General features: G+C 40.6%; 1 protein-coding gene across 9 annotated transcripts in view; it reads left to right on the plus strand.

Annotated features, from left to right (window-relative positions):
• Positions 1–2032: 2032 nt before the first annotated feature.
• Positions 2033–15544, plus strand: part of KCNC2 (potassium voltage-gated channel subfamily C member 2) — a 206675-nt gene continuing 193163 nt past the window's right edge. For all 9 annotated transcript variants that reach the window (XR_012716113.1, XM_075274350.1, XM_075274352.1 and 6 more), the window contains exons 1-2: positions 2033–2478; positions 2885–3513. Coding sequence is in view for 8 of the 9 variants with exons in the window: in XM_075274350.1 (XP_075130451.1) it covers positions 2938–3513 (576 nt within the window). In the remaining variant the exon portion in view is untranslated. The remainder of the gene's footprint in view (positions 2479–2884; positions 3514–15544) is intronic.

The following is a 15544-nucleotide window of genomic DNA, read 5'->3' on the forward strand; positions in this document are numbered from 1 at the left end:
ACTAGCAGTAGAACACATATAGTAGTAGTACTAGCAGTAGAACACATATAATAGTAACAGTACTAGCAGTAGAACAAATATAATAGTAACAGTACTAGCAGTAGAACACATATAGTTGTAACAGTACTAGCAGTAGTACACATATAGTAGTAACAGTATTAGCAGTAGTACACATATAGTAGTAACAGTATTAGCAGTAGTACACATAGTAGTAGTACTAACAGTAGTACACATATAGTAGTAGTACTAGCAGTAGTACACATATAATGATACCAGCCACTATACCTTACTGAGTCCCAGTGGCATAGTTGAAGGAGGCAGCTATCATGCTGATGGCCAATAGTACTAAATACAGTATATACATACACATGTATCATTAGGGTGGCAGTAGTTGCACATATATTTGGGACTTTTATTACAGTTCTACAAGAAAGCCACCCAGCTTTCTAAAACTACTGAAAGGCAAATTTGAATGACACCATGTAGTACTTTTATTCTAATGAAATGCATTTGTTTCCTCCTCTTAGAGTTTTTACCCTGCTTTCCCAGATTGCTGAATTCCAACTTATATAGTGTTGAATATGCCATATAGCTAGACATACATGTCACTAAGCTTTTTCAGGACCCTGAATGGCAACACTATGTAGCTGCTAGACTGACTGGCTGTCCAGAAGCCATATGATTGATACAGACAGTGTATCAGACCAGCAAAGTGTGTATTTTATGTTGCCAATGTCACCTCCATCACAGCTCTCAGAGGTTTCCAGGCTTCCCAGATTTCAGGAGGTCAAATCTGCCTAATAATTTATCAGTAAATCCGCAACGGTCATATTATAACACAATAGCTCTTCAGGAGTTGGGAAAAGCTGGGTCAGAGGCTACACAAAGCTATATTTAACACTTCTGCCTACTTATGCACTGAGAAATCCTGCATGCTGTAACAAATCTAGGCACATTTGCCTTTCAGCTTCTGGGGAAAGATGTGTAACAAACCATATGGAGAACTGATGAATGCCAAATGTACCTAAATAAATCTTGCTCCTCACTGCCAAATGTTCCATAGCTAGGAAATTTGCCTTTTATGACTCTAGGAATGCTAGGAAACTTGTACATTGCATGGATGTGTTTAGAGGTGCCATTTCTGCTGCCTTTTCATAAAAATAGCAGAATATTTTCTACAATTTTTACACAAAAGGCTATAAAGTATATAGCTGAGCACTAACCAAACACAATATGAAGGAAAACAACAAACAGAAAACTCACATATTCCTATTCTTGCCTTGGAATTGCAACAATTCCATACTGCAGGTCTTTCAGTATAGGGTTAAAAGGGCTGTTCATGGGCAGAAAAAAAAATCATAGAATGCTTTAAATACATAATAAATACACACAAAAAATAAGATATTACCCATCCATTTATGGCATTTGCCCCATAGGATAGTGGTTAAATTGCAGATTAGAGGCAGTCCAATCACTATTAATGAGAATGGGGGGCTGGGGGTGCGGGCTTATAGAACCAAGTGTAACTGTATGATATAGGTCAATGCCATTCATATTAGCTAAACATATATTCAGTGTGAGCAGAAGACATGAAGAATCCTTTCTACCTGGAAGGCTTTCCTGGACTTGAAGTGCTGAATGACTGCAACTGTTATGTCAGGGAGGCTTTGTCTTTTATATATAGAAATGTAAAGTGCACCAGATTTCCACTTTTATAGCTGCAGATCTTATCTGGAAGTAAGTTGTGCACACCAAGCATTTGTGTAAGTGTGAACCTTGCTACAAGCCCAGGTTGCTAGGAGTCTTCATGATAGAAAGCTACTGGGAGACTTAGCAGGGATTTCACCTGTAACTAGGTGACGCTTTCCCTCTGTCTCACTAGATAAAACTATGTCTTACTGTTGAGGCAGAGCTGCTTAGCACTTGTATGGGGAAGGGGATGGCAGACCCTCTGCTCTCTAAAATAGAGCAGATGAGTCTTAGATGAGGGGGCGAGGGATGTTACCATTGGAGGGTGTGTGCAGGCTGTGCTGGTGCTGAAAGGACAGCTCCTTTCCTCCAGCTGTCTTGTAGATCAGGAGGGGGCTGGCAAGGAGACATCATCAGCATCTCCAGCTCCTGGAGCCACCACACGATCTTCTCCACTCTTCTGCTTGGATATTGCTGGGATCACACACTTGTTTCTGTAAATCCTCCAGGATCTCGTGGATTCTTTGTTTGTGCTCATATATTTAATGGCTACCGCCTGTTGTGATTCTGACATCCTTCCAGCAGATGACATAGGAGGAAGATTCTCCATGAAATGGACTGAGACTGACATGTAAGAGTCACAACCTTTAGGAGTTGGAGCAGGAAAAGCCATTCATAAAATAGACAAGTAGTTTGCACTTCAAGATCGATCCTCGCCTTTGATCCTTACAGGGAGGATGAAGAGGGGCTGGCACATATTACTGGCACTTTATTGGCTCTGTGTGTGAGGTATGGAGAAGCTTTGTCTTTGTGCAGACAGATGCATGTTACATATATGTGTGAATAGGCATCTCTGTGGCTGTAGCTTTGTGCTTACAACCTGTAGACAGCTATGTTTACTAGTGTGTATATAGGATGTTAACCCACAGTAAGTAGGAAATGGGATGTGGTATATACTAGGAGAAGGTGAATGCTCAGAACATTGTATGTGACATGAGCTGGGAGTCAGGGTGCTTAGTGACAGCTAGGAAGGAACTAGGGAACTTCTTACTAACTGGAGGTCAACAAGTTTACTCAAAGTAGTTGTATCCATTAAACTAGACACTATATGTGCATTACAGTATGTAAGGAAATGAAGAGGCTCTGCCTTGATTTAACCCTATATGTGTCCTCACTGTCTATTCTACCACTGCAGAACACGGGTTCCTTCCTCTTGCCACTCATGCGCGTCATGTGGAATCCAGAGATATGGGCAAGATTGATGAGAATGAGAGGATAATCCTCAACGTGGGGGGCACCAGGCACGAAACATATCGAAGTACTCTAAAGACCGTGCCCGGGACCCGGTTGGCATTACTAGCATGCGACTCTCACAGCGACCCAGGACTGGAACAGCAGCCGGTTCCAGGCACCTTCCAGGGCACCTGTCGCGGCAATGAGTTCTTCTTTGATCGGCACCCAGGGGTCTTTGCTTATGTCCTCAACTATTATCGTACTGGTAAGCTGCACTGCCCAGCGGATGTGTGTGGACCCTTGTTTGAGGAGGAACTGGCATTTTGGGGCATTGATGAAACGGACGTGGAGCCCTGTTGCTGGATGACCTATCGCCAGCACCGAGATGCAGAGGAAGCACTAGATATATTTGAAACTCCAGACCTGATTACTGGTGAGCCACCGCCTATAGATGAGGATGAGGAGGACTTGGGAAAAAGACTTGGGATAGAGGACGTTGTTGGTCCTGATGGAAAGGTTGGACGCTGGAGAAGGCTGCAGCCCCGCATTTGGGCTTTATTTGAAGATCCTTATTCTTCCAGAGCCGCCAGGGTAAGCAATTTCAGTGCAGTATATACACTATTGGGTTAGGTTCTTTTTACATATATTATGAATCTCTATGTGTATTTTGTCAACAATACTGGCCAAAGACACCCTATTATGGATATCCAGTGGACCCCATTATTGGCAGTGGGATCAGTCGCACAGTGCTCCTCATGTCAGAGATTCCACAAGTCCATTATTTCTATTGTTCCACTTCTAGAGCAGAGAAATGACTATAACTTGTGCAGATGTGAACTAAGCAGATGTGAATCTGTCACTTCAAACTAGCAGTTTGATCTGCAGACAGCATGTTATAGAGCAGTATGGGCTGGGCAAATTTGTCGGAAAAGATTTAGTATAACATTTATTAGTTTAAACCGCTGCTCTTTCTGGGTGTAGGAGTCCAGTAGGTGGTCCTACTCAATGATGGACAGCCTTCCTTCTAAAATTGTGCATTGTCTATACTTTTTCACATGCTGGGTAGAACCACCCACTAGATGCTCAACCAGAATGATCAGAGGATTGAATAAAAGAAAAGTTTTATTAGAACTTTTTCTACAAAGCTATAAATACATTTGCTCCTCTTGCACTATAACATACTACCTCCAGCTAGGACTGCATGCACAATTCATTTTAATGGGTATTACACAGGTATTGCTGTTACTGGAGATCACCATAGTTTCCTGACTTCTTCTGTTACCCAATATATCTCATAGCCTAAGTGGTTCACTATGATCTTACCTAGGCCACACATCTTTTAACAGTAACTCATATGCTAACATAATTCAACTATGTTCATGTACATGTTCTACAGATCAGAGTGGAGTAGTAATCATCAGGAGAAGGGGTTTTCTAGGCAGTAATATCATTGAAACTTTTCAGGGTCAAGCTTCTTTTACTCTTTATTTGCATTTTTCTGTATTTGGTATGTGATATATGGCGACAGTATACAGTTCAGCGCTGTGAAATGTTGACAATGAGAAGTAAAAACAGCCTGTTGCTTTGTGGCACATTTACTAAAAGACAGGGGTTTCCATAAGGCACTATAGCAAAACTTATAATGAAGTTCCACTTTGACATGACCAGTTTTATTTCAGAACATGAAGACAGTATTATTTTAGACTTCTTAATGCATAGGGATAATGCCAATGTGATGTCACAGCAATGAGTTAATAAACCCAGCAATGTCACAGTAAAGAGAAAATGAATATATTATGATCAGTGATGTCACAGTACAGGAATAAAAAACAGTGATGTCACCTTAAGGGGATAATGCACACAATGAATTAAGAGATAGCAGTGATACCAAACACAATGATGTCACAGTACACAGATAAAAAGCACAGTGATCTCACAGTGAGGGGACAGACATAACAAACACAATGATGTCACAGTGAGGGGACAGGCATAACAAACACAATGATGTCACAGTGAGGGGACAGACATAACTAACACAATGATGTCACAGTGAGGGGACAGGCATAACAAACACAATGATGTCACAGTGAGGGGACAGACATAACTAACACAATGCTGTCACAGTGAGGGAACAGGCATAACAAACATAAAGATGTTACAATGCATGGTTTTATCAACACAGGACAGGGATGATGCAGTAAATATCATAATACAAGGATAATGCTCATGGTTATGTCATGGTACACATAAAAAAACACTAATATCACAATAAATGATACTGAACACATATCACTAGTATAGGTAGAAAGTGCTCTTTGAGACCGCTTGGGGACCCCAAAAAATGGAAAGCTAATCCGCTTAAAAAGTGGTTACCCACGGAAACTTTCTGCCTGAAAAGTGCTGAAAAATGTATAAAGAAAAGTCCTGCTTGCTGAAATTTTCAAGCAGATTTGGGGATGGAAACCTTAAATGTAGTTCAAACATTGGTGTGAACCCAGCCTGATCTGTGTAATACACAGTCATGTGTGGGCTGACGGAAATGAATGGGTCAGTGTACTATCCAGAAAACGCCCAGAGAGTACACTGACCTAACTCATGGTCGTCTGCAACGGGTCTTACTTTGAGACAGATTCTTATGTCACAATTTAGGTGCATTTAAGCAAAACCCCCTTTTTCTGAGAAGTCACACCCACATGTCTAGCAAGTTGCAAACATTTTAGATTTTAGATGCACCACAGTTTTGCTAGTTGTTGGGGCCACACGGTGGCTCAGTGGTTAGCACTGCAGCCTTGCAGTGCCTGAGTCCTGGAGTTCAAATCCCACCAAGGGCAAAAAACATCTGCAAGGAGTTTGTATGTTCTCCCCGTGTTTGCATGGATTTCCATACCATATTCCAAAAAGACATACTGATAGGGGAAAAATGTCCATTGTGAGTTCTATGTGGGCTCACAATCTACATTAAAAAAAAAATAAATAAATTTTTTTTACTAGTTGTAACCACATTGGTAAGCCTGGGTCAATGATGACCCAGTATGTAGATAATGTGCTTGGTAATATCAAAGTTCTTATACAATATGCAGAGTCATGTCACAATATTGGAATTAGAACCACTATGGAGCAGATTTTCTATTTTGGTTACTACTCAACCCTTGTGAAACCTATGGTGAATCTTGGGATTTATTGGCTCGTTCAGTTTGAAATTATTTTTTTCTGACTAATTCACTAATTGGGCATGGATGTACAGAAAAGGGGCAAAGTCTATAACTAAATGTACCAAGATTTCAGCATAAAATTCAGGTTGAATGTTAGGGAATTAATAGGTGGTAAAACATTAGACTAGACTATCTAAAGGTGCACTTGAATTATCATCCAACATTGTCAACTGTGATAAATCTAACTGCCTGTTTAAATGTATACTGTATAACTGTTAGAGGGAAAGCTTTAGTGCTAAGAGCGCTGGTTATGCTGACTTTTTCCTTACATTACGGAGTGATGAGTCTCAAACAATGACAGTAGTCAGAGCCCACACTTCAAAACTGTCTCTAGTACACCCACAAAATCCACATCATTGCCCACACTTATTTACTGCTAAATAACAGTAAAATAAAGATTATGGGGAGGGGTCTCAAACTACCAAAGCACAGTAGGGGGGATATTGATTAAGACTGAAGTTTAATGTGTCATTTTTAATCAGTTCTCCCAGTGGTGCAAGATGAACCTAAATTATTAAAAGACTCTGGCCTCTTAATAATTCTTGTGCATGTCAGGTGATTCCGTGCGCCAGAATTGACATTGATGCTAGCAAGGGTCTGGAGTCGAATTTAGCTAGAACTGAGTTTCTTAGTTTTCAGGCGTGACTTAAAGCAACTTTAATGGGCCAAAGCATCACTACCCTGGTCCACCTCTATCCCCTCACTTCTCCGTCCATTGTCTTAGAAATTATTAAGTTGGGAGGAAAAGGAACAACGTGACATATCTTTGGTACAAATAGAGGCCTTGAGACTACTTGTCTAAAAGTTTTCTGATTTGAAATAAATAAGGGACTAGGAATTAAAGTAACTGTACAAGAAAGATTAAATAGGACCTCAGATATTTTACTATAGATCATTCATTTATTGGGAGAATATTATTGCAAACGGCAGGATCTCTTTAGGTGTAATCGATTTTTATCAGAAACAAGAGTTTTATAAGAAACAAGGTAACTGCACAGTACAGAATACAGACAATGGTGTGAACACCATAACAAGTGTGTGTGCTAGTGGACATGCAAGTCCAAAAACAGGCAACAAGGAAGGAGAAGAAAAGAGGTAAGAGAAACAGGGAAGTGGGAAACAAAAAGACACCAGGGGGCACACAGACACTGGGGGGGGGGGGGGGTTGGGGCACAAGAGGAGAGGGCAGAGGTCGCCAGGGCAGAGGGGAAGGGAGACCGGAGAAGATTATGAGAATAGGTTGGAGAACTCAGATGACTCCCGAAACAGCCGCCAGAGGGTCCCAAACTTAAAGGAGGTAGGAGAATCCTCCGCCTCCAAGACCTCCATCCTCCTAGTGAGGAGGGGCACCTGGAGCCTCTCCATCTACAGGATCCCTTTAAGTGGATGTTCTTCTTTAAAATTGTACTTTCTCTGCAATTTTCCCCTTGCTACTTAAAATATTGTCACTGTTTACTTAGCAACAGACTACAAATTACAACTCTGTAAACATGTCCTGACAGTTTGTACTTTGTTGCTAGGGTTGGAAAAGCAAATGGATTAAAATGCAGCAAGAAATTCAATAGTGTGAATGGGCACTAATATAAATGGGGAGAATAATGGTTACCGAGAAGTAAATGTAGTTTTCTCCTTAGCTGATTTTTTTCCTCTCTGTGTGCTTTAGTGATGGGGATAATGGTTATAACTAGATTAATACATAGGTGTAAAAACAAATGCTTTCACTCAACTGACTGGGTACTTGTATTCAGTAAAATCTAAACAACAAAATCTAAGTCCAATATTGGGCTCAATTCTATTGATAAGGTTCTTTATGACAAACCATTGGTTATTGTGTATGCACCTAAGTGTATATTTTATGCAAGCTTATAATAAGAGGTGCAGTACATGGAAAGATGAGTGGCTGACCTTGAAGATAATCTGTTTTACTGCGATGCATGGTGAATAAAATTACATATATTATACACAGTTGCAAAAAAAGATGTCAGTATATAAAGTATTGAATAGTTATTTTGTTAATGTTCAATCTTTCAGAATTATTTTCTGAAAATAAACCTGTGACTATATGAAGTCATGCAGAGACTAGTTCTTGAAAAGCTAGGAAAAAGCCAGTCTCCTTCTCAATGAATATGTGAATGGAGCATTCAGCAAGGCTCAGCTAAGGACCTGGAAAACATGATTAGCGGGCCTGTGATTACTCTGTATGTCTATGAAAGAGTGATCAGCATTATAATTTGCATGTGTTGGGAATTATCCAGCTGTGGCTCATTGTACTGGCTTTTTCTGGTGGTGGTGTGATAGTTGGTTTCTTTTCTCTATTCTATATTACATTTGCATGTCTACCCCAGCAGCAAGGCGACTCCCTGCTATTCTGAGGTGTGTAATTATCTAAGGCATGAAATAATATAGTAGTATAACAAAATATCAACAGTACTGACATACTCCCTATAAGAAAGAAGCCTTGATGGAAGATCAGTCCAGATTGCAGTTCTTTTATCATTTTTTGATTATGTATACATTGTATTATATCATTTTTTTAAGGTGTCTCTTCTCTATGTAATACTTCTGTGTGACATATTGTACTGGGTATATGTATTAATATACTACTATACAGTTTACTGATATATCATTTTTCCCATATACATTACAAGCATTTATTTTCTCTTCTCCACATATGAATTTGAGCCTATAAATACTGCAGTATATTTCAGCTATAGTCCACCATCTTCTGAACCAACATTAAATGTTTTTATGGTTGTGCGCTTGACAAGCAGAAGACTAAAAATTGTCACACATCAGTATGCCATCCGTCCTTTTGAATTCAGTTTGAGACTAAAAACGGACTGATGCACATACTGATTGTATACTGACACCTTTTTATGCTGATAGCAAATGCTGTCCATTCCCTAGAGGACAGATAAGGGGATTAAAAGTAGAAAATTGTAAATAGAGTAGAGATAAGAACATATAATAAATGTCCTTATCTCATATAATAAATGTCCTTATCTCTACTCTGTTTACAATAGCTACTTTTAATCCCCTTATCTGTCCTCTAGGGGATGGACAGTGTTTGTTTGCTATCAGCATAAAAAGGTGTCAGTATACAATCAGTATGTGCATCAGTCCATTTTAAAGTCTCAAACTGAATTCAAACGGACGGATGGCATACTGATGTGTGAACCAAGCCTCAGGCTAAGGCCCCACGGGACGTCCTGCAGCGAAAAAACACATTGCGGTTCTTCCCGCAGCGCTTTAGACAGAAAGTTCACAGAGTTTCCCTCTGCAAACTTTCTGTTACAACTATATCGATGGGGAAACTGTTGGCGTTTCTTTAGATATAATTGACATGCTGCGATTTCCAAAACCGCATCAGTACACCACTAGCCATAAATGAATAGAAATCACAGCTCCAAAACATCTCATTCAACTATTTTCTTGCCTGTGTAGATTTCATAGCCCTTTTAGTCTTAAGCCACATCATGACTGGTATATGTCAACTGAAAATGGGCTATCTACTTTTTATATTCCCTTTTTTGAGAAATGTCTTCAAAGGGCCCGTTCCCACGAAGTAACGCTACACTCATTCTGACACGTAAATACATGTCAGAGTGAGCGCTTCAAAACAGAATCCCATTGACTTCAATGGGTTCCGTCTTACGTGTGCTACACAATGAAATCAATGGGAGGCTTTTTAACCCATTGATTTCCACTTCAATGTGTTCCACACATTAAATGGAACCCATTGAAGTCAATGAGATTCTGTTTTGAAACGCTCACATTGACACGTGTTTACGTGTCAGAATGAGCGCAGTGTTACTTTGTGGGAACGGGCCCTAAAAATAAAGTTATTTCATAGGTTGCCCTGCTGCTTGGACCCCTCACTCCCAAAACAATCAGTGGTAAACTGCAGGTGAGCCTAGCAGCATGTGTTCAGTACCTGTTCAGTTCATGTAGCATTGCACAGTTGCATAACAATCTGTGTCCTTGTAATGCATTCATGTGCTCGGTTTTCCATGGAAAGAGATGGAATATGCAGTTAGCTACTGTATCTGGTGGAAATTCTATGCGAGGGATCCTCTCTATTAATTCAAAGAAAATATTTGATAATGGGGTCAAAACCAGACAACCTCTTAAAGAAATTGACTTATGTGGATTAGCAGAAGAAATCCCCTTACTCTTTGTTTTACTTATCAAGTTGCTGGCCAATAAGCTGAATACATGAGTATAACCTTTTGAATCTATCTATCTATCTATCTATCTATCTATCTATCTATTATCTATATAGCTCTCTGTCTATCCATTATCTATCTTTAAAAACAATTTTGCTTGTTAACACAATGACCAAAATAACCAGTGAAACGGAGAAGGTTAGTAGCCAAGAGGTGCCCACCCATATTATTATCCGCTGTTGTGTCACGAAAACAAAGCACTACTAATAGTAACATGTGACAGTTGTAATAATAGTAGTAATTACCTACCACCAACATTATGTGCTTCTACCTTCCACCTTTCACAATAGGGATGAGGGCGGCTTGTGGAAATTGATAATTATACCTGAAGTGGTATTTGGCCGCCAGCATCTCTTTTGTGAATTTCTTTATACAACGCTCTACAAAATATAACAAAACAGTCATTTTATTCAGGCACAAACAGAAATATTGTTTTAGCTCCAGAATTCTCTAGGATTGGTTTATATCTATGTTGTGATGTTTATCAGTGGTAGGATATAATACACTTACTATACATGATGAATGAATGAAAGGCTCACTGGGTGTATGGTAATAAAAATGACATTTCATTCTGTCCAGATAAGGAGATGACACAAGGAAAATAAAGGTGTGTATTAACATGTAAATATGTGGAAAGTTAGATAAAAGGATTGAAATTATATCGAGGGGAGGGAATCAGTTTCTACAAATATATAAATGGCCCAAACAGCAGTGTGAGAAACTTTTGACAGTAAAATTACCAAAAAAGGAGGAAGCTTTTCTGGTTGGAAGAATACAGGTTGATCTCTAGTGGTAAGTTTTGGTTACCCTTTGCAGCCCTGCAGTTTGATTTCAACCATAGACAACATTTTCCTACTGCTACGTTGGTTTCCTCCAACACATACCCAGTGGCGTAACTAGGAATGGCAGGGCCCCAAGGCGAACATTTGACATGGCCCCCCCAGTTCCCTGACCCCACCACCACACAAATTGCATTCCTGCACACACTATCATGCCCCATAGTGGCCCCTACAAACACACTATTATGCACAATAGTGGCCCTTGCACACAGTATTAAGTCCTTCCCTAGATAAACTTGATGGACATTCAGGTACAGCTATAGCTTGCAGCAGTGGTGAACCTAGCCTCTCTGTTGTCTGAGGCAGACGATCAAAAGACGCTCTCCCTCTTTTGATTGTCCGCCTCAAGCAGCCGCAAGGGGGGGTGCTAGTGGTAATATTATAGTAAATACAGTGCGTGCAGCAATATTTTGTTACTTACAGAAGACGTCTTCCCACATTCCCCGTCTCTTCCCTTTGGACCGCCATAACCACTTCTTCCAGATGTGACTTGACTCTGTAAATTTTGCAATAGACATCTTTGACTCCTCATTTCACCAAGCACCCGACCTCCATATATATATATATATATATATATATATATATATATATATATATATATAATGTCCCACAGTGGACCCTCCCCTGCAGCCTATATTGTGCCCCGTAGTGGCACAATAGACTGTGGGGCATAATAGAGGTTGCAGGGGGCCACTGTGGGGCATAATAGAGGTTGCAAGGGTCAGAGTGGAACCTGCAACCTCTCTTATGCCACATAATGGCCCACTCATGAACTATTATTATACTCTGGGGGCTTTTCAGACCCTGGAGTATAATAGTCAGTGCCCCAGGGAGGTGAGAGAATATAATAAAAAGTTTTACTCACCTTCCCGGGATCCGATGTTATTCCCAGTGGATCTTTGGTCTGGGACATTACCACACAGGCTGGAAGCCTTTGCTAGCAGTAATGAGCTGTTACTGCTAGCACAGGCTTCAGGCCTGTATGATACTGCTAACACAGACTTCGGGTCTGCACGATATTGCTAGCACAGGCTTTGGCCCTGTATGGTAATGTCACAGATCATCTGACATCTGGGTCATTACCTTACAGGCCCGAAGCCTGTTAGGATTAACATCGGATCCTAGAGAGGTGAGTAACACTGTTTATTATGTTCTCTCACCTCCCTTAGGGCTCCGATTATTATACTCAGGAATCTGAGCAGAAGGTGAAACGGGATGAAGCAAAAGGCCCTCGCGTCCTATAGCAGAAGGTGAAGTGGGGGTCGGCCTGAGCAGGCCCGGGGAGGTAGGTAAATAGGCCGCTACCTTCTGGGGATACTCCAGCAGGTAGTGACCTATTATTAAAAAAAAAAAAAAAAAAATGTTACTTACCTTGCCGCTGCTCCTGCTGCCGCCTTCTCGTCACCCAGCAATAATACGTCTGCATCTGAGGTCTAAATCAGCCCAGGAGAGGGCCGCTCAGTTTGTTTTCAGAGCAGCCCTTTCCTGCGCTAGTTTGTGAAAAAAAAAAAGTTAAAAAAAATCTAATTGCTGCTGCCCCCTCCAAAGTGCCGCCTGAGGCCTCCACCTTACATCGCCTTAGTAGAGGTGCGACTCTGGCTTGCAGCCCTAATAGTCTCACCACAGGCCTTGGTGCCTGAGGGAGTTTAAAGGCCCTTCTTCCACATGAGACATCAGTATCATAAATTACATATCTTTGATGGGGTCTATAGATGGGCATGTATCATTTCTCACACATGTGCTATATAAGTAAATCTTGCTTTATTCTGAATCTGTGACATGTCACTTTTTAGAAAATAAGACTATATGTGAGATTAATACAGTGAAGTATGAAGTTTTAGGCAAGAGAAGATTTGGAAAATGGAAATATACCATTGCTTTTCAGATTTTCAACATCATGAAATACATATCAGAAATGTAGTCCTTAAAAATGAGCTCTCCAGGGAATGTGGCTGACTGTGCGGCTATGTTTGTTTACATCGCTGTGTGCTTGTAGTCAGCTCTCAGGATGAGCCTAATGCATAGTGAATAGCCATGAATGAATGCTGCTTTTTTTCTGAGAGCTATATATGTGGATTAGACTACAGATATAGCAAAGTTGAATGTGTAAGTATTCAGAAAATAAGATGGTTGCTAAGAAAGACCAAAGTTCAAGAAAATCACCTACTTAGTCTGATATATGCCTTTACAATGAAGAGCATGCACAAGTCTATTAACATGCATCATTAATTACAATTTATTGTAATTATGGTACCTACAAACTTTCACCATCCAGGTCTTTGCATTTCAGAAAGACATAGGATACTGAAAAGTATACCTTCCCTAAGCTAAGTGACAGATGACAATGCAGCATTTGATAAGGGCTGAAGTTGCTTTCTCCTTACACCATATTCATTGCATTATCTGCTTGCACTGCTAGCAGTAAGTTATCTGATGGCTGAGTGTGCAGGTTTTGTGCCATGAAGAAGGGGAATAGCAGCCATCAGACACATTACCTTTGGTATCCACTAGTTTAACTAGGAAAATTGATCAGGCATCACCTTAGATTAAAGTGGGATTTTCTGCAAAAATATTAAAACTATTGCTGGAGTCTTATATGAATGGTAAGTACGGCTAACAGCTATCTAAGTAACAATTATGTATGTATAAGGACACTGAAATTGGGGAGGAGATCCCTCCTATTTTGCTCAGGCGCCTCCACTATGCTGGAGTCATAAATTTAGTTCCAAGCTGTGAAGGATCTTGCCTCACCAAAGCCACTTTGGCACACCCGCGATCAGCTCTTTTACCTTCCACTCACGTCCCATGAGTTTACCTGGGTTCGTGTAGGATAATATGAAACAAGTTTTATAAATTTTAGATATTTATTAACCTGAGTGGGTCGTTACTAGCTACAAACATATACAGAGATATACCAGTATCTATATCAGTGGATAAACAAATACAGGTGAAAGTAAAATACAATACGTAAAATAAAATGGGACAAAAGAATAGAAAAGATATACAGTACAGACCAAAAGTTTGAACACACCTTCTCATTCAAAGAGTTTTCTGTATTTTCATGACTATGAAAAATGTAGATTCACACTGAAGGCATCAACACTATGAATTAACATGTGGAAATATAAACTTAACAAAAAGTGTGAAACAACTGAAAATATGTCTTATATTCTAGGTTGATTACTGCTTTGCACACTCTTGGCATTCTCTTGATGAGCTTCAAGAGGTAGTCACCGGAAATGGTTTTCACTTCACAGGTGTGCCATGTCAGGTTCAATGAGTGGGATTTCTTGCCTTATAAATGAGGTTGGGACCATCAGTTGTGTTGTGCAGAAGACTGTTAGAATTTGTATTATGACAAGAAAAAAGCAGCTAAGTAAAGAAAAACGAGTGGCCATCATTACTTTAAGAAATGAAGGTCAGTCAGTCCGAAAAATTGGGAAAACTTTGAAAATGTCCCCAAGTGCAGTTGCAAAAACCATCAAGCGCTACAAAGAAACTGGCTCACATGAGGACCGCCCCAGGAGAGGAAGACCAAGAGTCACCTCTGCTGCGGAGGATAAGTTCATCCGAGTCACCAGCCTCAGAAATCGCAGGTTAACAACAGCTCAGATTAGAGACCAGGTCAATGCCACACAGAGTTCTAGCAGCAGACACATATCTACAACAACTGTTAAGAGGAGACTTTGTGCAGCAGGCCTTCATGGTAAAATAGCTGCTAGAAAACCACTGCTAAGGAGAGGCAACAAGCAGAAGAGACTTGTTTGGGCTAAAGAACACAAGGAATGGACATTAGACCAGTGGAAATCTATGCTTTGGTCTGATGAGTCCAAATTTGAGATCTTTGGTTCCAACCACCATGTCTTTGTGCGACGCAGAAAAGGTGAACAGATGGACTCGACATGCCTGGTTCCCACTGTGAAGCATGGAGGAGGAGGTGTAACGGTGTGGGGGTGGTTTGCTGGTGACACTGTTGGGGATTTATTCAAAATTGAAGACATACTGAACCAGCATGGCTACCACAGCATCTTGCAGCGGCACGCTATTCCATCCGGTTTGCGTTTAGTTAGACCATCATTTATTTTTCAACAGGACAATGACCCCAAACACACCTCCAGGCTGTGTAAGGGCTATTTGACTAAGAAGGAGAGTGATGGGGTGCTACGACAGATGACCTGGCCTCCACAGTCACCAAACCTGAACCCAATCGAGATGGTTTGCGGTGAGCTGGACCGCAGAGTGAAGGCAAAAGGGCAAACAAGTGCTAAGCATCTCTGGGAATTCCTTCAAGACTGTTGGAAGACCATTTCAGGTGACTACCTCTTGAAGCTCATCAAGAGAATGC

The sequence above is a fragment of the Leptodactylus fuscus genome, chromosome 5 (assembly GCF_031893055.1).
Source record: "Leptodactylus fuscus isolate aLepFus1 chromosome 5, aLepFus1.hap2, whole genome shotgun sequence".
Lineage (NCBI taxonomy): Eukaryota > Metazoa > Chordata > Amphibia > Anura > Leptodactylidae > Leptodactylus > Leptodactylus fuscus.